Genomic DNA, 6,000 nt, shown 5'->3' on the forward strand with positions numbered 1-6,000 from the left:
ACAAGTCTTTGGTTAAATGAAGACAGGGAAGCTGTTTTACACACAGTCGTATTTAAATTGCTGCACGAGTTGGACAGGTGCTGAAATGTTATATAGTGCTCTTTTAGAAAAAAAGAGCTTGATGAAAAAAAATGTAAAAGAAATGTTGTTTGGACATTTCAACATCTTATCACCGTAATGTTGCAAAGCAAGCACGTTAGATTATTTGGTTTTTAAAAGGCTGTTTTCAGGGGAACTTTTAATGTAACAGAGTAGTATAGTGTGATTAATTTGGATTTGTAAGTTGCACTTTGAAGCTGGAAACATTTGAACATTTAAGTTCTTGCATTTTTAATTTGTGCTTTTACCACACTGGGACAGATGAATTATTATAATGAAAACATTCATTTTTAAATCTATTTTTTTCTCTACGTGCCAGTGTATTTTTCTCCTTACCCTTAACTGTATCACACGAGCTTAGTCAAAAAATAAATCCAAAACTAATGTGGTGTAATGTTTACGACTTTGCCACTTAGGTCCAGACCCACCTGGAAAGTCCCACCAAATACCACATCCAGCAGGCTCAGCGGCAGCAGGTGAGGCAGTATCTGTCAACCACCCTGGGTGGTAAAGCTGGCAGCCAGCCCCCCGAACACAGTATGCCACCCGGTCCTGGCAGCAGTGCACCCAATAGTCCCATGGCTTTGCTCACCCTCAGCACCAACTGTGAGAAAGAGGTACACCTGCTCACTTCGAGGACATTCAGTATCCTTACATGCAGATGTCTCGACAGAGAGTGAGGAGTTCATGAATTGTGCCTTTGTGTTATACAGATGGATGATGTCATTGATGATATTATTAGCTTGGAGTCAAGCTACAACGACGATGTTCTTGGATTGATGGATCCAGGACTCCAAATGAACAACCAGGTAATTTATTTTAAGATAAAATAAATACTACAATAAATACCAAAGTGTGTAATGTTGACACCTTCTTTGAGTTTAAATAAAATATATGACAGTTGCTCTTTTCAAGAGGACACTATAATGACAGGTTTTTAACACCAACAGCTACCTGTGTCAGGAAATTTATTGGATGTATACACCAACCAAAGTCTCCAACTACCAGGCCTCGCCATCAACAGTTGTCCACCCAACATTAAAAGGGAATTCACTGGTAAACTAACACTCAATTTATGAGCGTTTGGATTAGAAAAAGTATAAGGCTTTACTACATGTTGTTTACTACTGGTATATTTGTGGACACTCAGTTTAGTACACTTTTCTGTGACCTTTCTGTGTCTAAAAATTTACTGCTGATAAAATACATGCATAACCTTGTTTTGTATGATGTAATCCCAGTCCACTCAGACGCTTTTACATCTAAATACATAGGTTACTTTAGGCTGATGTCAATATTGTGTGCAATTTAGAAGTGCACAAAATACTGTTAAGTCAATCATGTGCCAAATAATTACTCCAGCTCCTGGCATGAAGCAAGTACTGGACAAGCCTGGATCCTGTGGCCAATATGAAAGCTATCAAAGGCCAGAGAGCTTTCCAGTAGGTAAGCAAAGCAAAATGAAGAGAAAAAAAAGACATAATGTTTTGTAAACTGTAAAACTTCACTTTCAGAAACTGTATGTTGAGTGTTTTGTGTATTTTTAAATTGCACACATTATACTACTGTATATTGCAAAATCTGAGATGCAAACTTTAAGCTTTTTTCCAGTTCTAGCCTTCAGATTGTTATTTTTTGTATTGTTTGTGATTAACAGATTTCAAATATGCTAAACAAACCTCAAAGCATGTGAAATACAAACCTATAAAATGAAATCATTTACTCTGGATTAAATCACATTGTAATCAAATGCTTTTGTCTAAAGTATTGCTATTCAGCCTTCTTTTGCTTCACAGAGGCTGAAGTTCGTGCTCTGGCAAAAGAGAGACAGAAGAAGGACAACCACAACTTAAGTAAGGCAATCAAAATATTACTGAATTTCAATTTTTTATGTTTAATTTTAGTAGCTTCATTGTGTAGTGGTTTACACAATCGCCTAAATATCCTAAAAAGCAAATAGTTTTTTTATTTTTATACTTAATTTTCTACTGCTAGTTTTTTCGTAAATCTATAATCTATATATATAATCTATAATATATAATCCGTGTTCACAGTTCATGTCCTTACTTTGCATTCTAGTTGAACGAAGACGGAGATTCAACATCAATGATCGCATTAAAGAGCTGGGAACCTTAATACCCAAGTCAAATGATCCGTAAGTGTTTTTGCATGTATTTAAGCTAATGGATGCATGTGCCCAGCCATCTACTTGTCTGCCTACTGTAGTGATTCATGCATTAACCGTGTTTCAACATCCTAATGTGTCAAAGTCTCTTTAAAATGCAATTGCCGTTTTGCTCAGCAGGATGTAAAGAACCCTGAGGTGTTCTGGTCAGCTTGTCAGCTGAGTCTGACTGTAGATATTTGTCTCATGTATACCCCAGAGACATGCGCTGGAATAAGGGCACTATTCTGAAAGCCTCGGTGGACTATATTCGGAAATTACAGCGCGAGCAGCAGAGAGCCAAGGAGCTTGAGTGCAGACAGAGGAAGCTGGAGCACGCAAATCGGCATCTCATGTTGCGTATACAGGTGGGTCACTCTAAGGCTTTGCAGACGTTATGTAGGTTTTTTTTAAATTATTATGGTCATGTTTTGTTTGTTTTTTTACGTAAAACCACAAAATTAGTACAGCAAAAATCTACTTGATCCCAGATGTACAGTATTTAACACAAAATTAACAAATGCTTGTTCTTTTAATGCATCAATTACAGGTAATATGTAGAAAGCTACTTGTGTTTGACATTCTAATATATAAGGGAATTATCCTGTCCAGCCAGTATAGCTTGGCAGCTATAGCATGAAGGGTGGCAAAAGAACCTGTGTGCAAAACCAGAGAATGTTTTATCTGGAAAAAAATTGTTCTATTCAACAGATGTTTCAGCCAATTTTGAGTAATTTGGGTCATACACTGCCCGACCAAAAAAAAAAGTTGCCACCAAAATAAAAGGGTCACACACTCTAATATTTTGTTGGACTGCCTTTACAGCATGCATTCGCTCTGGCATTGTTTCGATAAGTTTCTGCAATGTCTTTTTTTTCCTCTTGCCTCTTTTGCCATCAGAATTAGTGTCTAAAGGCGAAGAAAGATGCCCAACGGATTTACTTTACCAAATGGACCATCCCAGCCTTGCCGTATTGGTCTATTTGGTTCACCTTTTATTGTTTATTTTATTTTATTTTCACTTTGCTAAATATGGGACAGACTTAACTGGGGAAAAGAAAGCGGAGAAAGAAAGAGGGAAAGAAAAACAGCAGAGAAGAGGAAAGGTAATAAAGGGCAAACAACAAAAACCAACAAAATAAGCAGACAAAAAATACATGTATCAATCACCTGGATCACCTGTTGAGAAAGAAAAAAGAGAGAACAATCAGAAGGAAAAAAAGCGCAATATAATAAACAACATCACGATGATCTATGGGAATGTAACAGAAAATACTAAATATTAAACATCATTGTGCAGCACGGAGGAGATAGGCCTCCATACCTTGGAGGGCCTGAGATGTCCCTAGAGGGGTGACGTCTGATACCCAACCTGACATATAGACACAGACATACAGGCACACACAGATACAAACATCCATTCCCACCCTCATGCTCTCATATGCAATTACTCAACACTCACCCAACGTGGAGACAGACATAAAGAGACGCTGTACACACGATCACACTCCCCAAGTGTACTCTAAGCCCCAGGTCTAGGTACCCAGACCCAGGTAGTGTTACCCTCTTCCCTGGGGTGGAGAGAAGCAGACTGCCCCGACTCGGCAGCAGCAGGCCCCACATTCCAGACCCTAATCGGACGGCCAACTCCTCCTCCTAGCCCCCTGCTCCAACAGGCAGCAGAGAACGGGGGTGTTTCTGCAATGTCACAAGATTTATTTCCATCCAGATTCTCAATGGGGTCTGGACTCTGTGGTGGCCAGTCTATGGCGACGTCCACATCTACATGGGTATTTTTGAAAACGCAGATTTTTCTATGCATTTGCACCTTTCATCCACACGTAAACAGTGTTTTCGATCACTGAAAACTGAGATTTTTTTTTAAATTCCTGCCAGGGTGGAGACTTTTGAAAACTCAGTTTTTGCATTTACGTGTGGACGAGGAAAACGGAGATGCAATGTCAAAGGTGTGCCCCTTTTTTGACGTGATGCTGTGCGCCACGTTATTGTTTATATGTGATTATTTCTACAATGGCGGATATAGACAAAATACTGTTGCTGTTAATCTGACTACTTGAAGTTTTTACACACGTACATATACACAGGCAGTTACTGTCTCTCCATCACTTCATCTGCCTCTCTTCTTACCCTGAGCACTGAGCCCAGTTGGGGTTAAATAACTTGTTGCCAGCTGAACGATAATCGCCCATGCAGTAATTGTCCAATAGGAGGCTCATACCTATTTGCTTAGTTAAGTCCAGGTGGCGACTTTTTGGCCAGGCAGTGTATTTGCATCCTCCCACTTTTCACCAATTGTTTTGCACTTTACAAACAAGATGCAGCACAACCATTAGTGAGTTTCAAAAGATGCCTTTAGTTGGATTTTCTTCTTTGCTCTATGTTCCAGGTCTTATGCTGGCTTAGCAAATTTGCACAAAACATGATTTTGAAGTTGATTAGCGTAGATGTACTTTTTGTTCCAGTGTTAAAACATTGCAACATTTCCACCGTTTCTATCTCTATCTAGGAGTTGGAAATCCAAGCCCGTGCTCATGGTCTTACAGTGGTGTCATCCCCAACTGTCTGTACGTCAGAGCTAATGGCTCGTGCCATTAAGCAGGAGCCCGTCCTTGGTGACTGCCCATCAGAGCTCTACCAGCATAGTTCTGCCCCTGACATGTCCCCTCCAACCACATTAGACCTCAACAACGGCACCATCACCTTTGACCATATACCAGCAGATGCGGGGGAACCTGGCCCTTACGGCAGCTCTAGTGCGTGTAAAATGAAGGAGCTGGTAAGGGACAACACCCTAGGGCCAATTTCCCCCAGTGATCCCCTGCTGTCCTCGATGTCCCCAGATATTTCCAGCAACATCGACAGCCACCACACTTCCAGCTCAAGTTTGGAGGAGAAAGAGCATGGATGTTAGCCCAACAGCATGAGCTGCACTGACATTTACATTTGTAGCAACTCACCAGTGTGGCGCCTACATTAAAGATATCAATGTGAATGGATTAAAGAACTCGTGGTATGTTTAAATCTTTTCTTATTTTTGTCCACACTGGTGTAGAAGTTTTAAGTGTTACATGGTCAGACAGCTCAAAATTACTTGACATGTAATATACAGTGTCTGTGAAACATGACTGCAGTCTTATTTTGGACTTGCAAATCTGTTTATTTTTGTCATATTTCAAACTTTTCATATCTTTTCTAAATACACAGTGAACCTGGTGGCAATGCCAAAAGACAAAAGTATGCATATGTAAAAATGTATTGCTGATAAATTCCAAAACTTGGCACATGTTGTAATATTTGGAAATACTACATATAATAAATATTTAGAAAGAAAGGTTTTGGTATTAGAAATCCGTGTATTATTTAAAGTAATTTTTACACTATGTGGTTGTTGTATTATGAGGAAAGAGCAATCTTTTAGAAAAAGGGCCACATAGTAAAAAACATTATACTCATTTACTGGATAGAACTTTTGAAATTACATTATATGTGTGTGGTTTCTATGCTGATGAGAGCAGTGGAGAAGCATCTGGTGCTGTACAAGCGCTTAACACTTTGAGATTTGCCTTTTGCTTCTTTAAAATGACAATATAAAGCATGTGTCAAACTCAAGACATGCCGATGAAATCCAGTCAAGGTTAAGCTTAAATGCAAGGGTCAGAGAGACAAAAACCCAATGCAGAGTGTTGTGGGGGGACTGAGAAGAAGATAATAGCATT

At 39.3% G+C, this 6,000-nt stretch overlaps 1 protein-coding gene across 5 annotated transcripts in view; it reads left to right on the plus strand.

Annotated features, from left to right (window-relative positions):
* The window catches only part of mitfa (melanocyte inducing transcription factor a), a 30,654-nt gene extending 25,039 nt beyond the window's left edge, over positions 1-5,615 (plus strand). For 3 of the 5 annotated variants that reach the window (XM_026168883.2, XM_080302079.1, XM_080302080.1), the window contains 8 exons: positions 516-716; positions 813-908; positions 1,050-1,155; positions 1,462-1,545; positions 1,896-1,952; positions 2,179-2,254; positions 2,484-2,631; positions 4,791-5,615. In XM_026168883.2, the coding sequence (XP_026024668.2) occupies positions 516-716; positions 813-908; positions 1,050-1,155; positions 1,462-1,545; positions 1,896-1,952; positions 2,179-2,254; positions 2,484-2,631; positions 4,791-5,195 (1,173 nt within the window). In that variant the 3' untranslated portion in view covers positions 5,196-5,615. The remainder of the gene's footprint in view (positions 1-515; positions 717-812; positions 909-1,049; positions 1,156-1,461; positions 1,546-1,895; positions 1,953-2,178; positions 2,255-2,483; positions 2,632-4,790) is intronic. The other 2 variants (XM_026168884.2, XM_080302081.1) reach the window with 1 other exon arrangement.
* The last annotated feature ends 385 nt before the right edge of the window (positions 5,616-6,000 follow it).

Source organism: Astatotilapia calliptera, chromosome 5 (genome assembly GCF_964374335.1).
Source record: "Astatotilapia calliptera chromosome 5, fAstCal68.1, whole genome shotgun sequence".
Taxonomy (NCBI): domain Eukaryota; kingdom Metazoa; phylum Chordata; class Actinopteri; order Cichliformes; family Cichlidae; genus Astatotilapia; species Astatotilapia calliptera.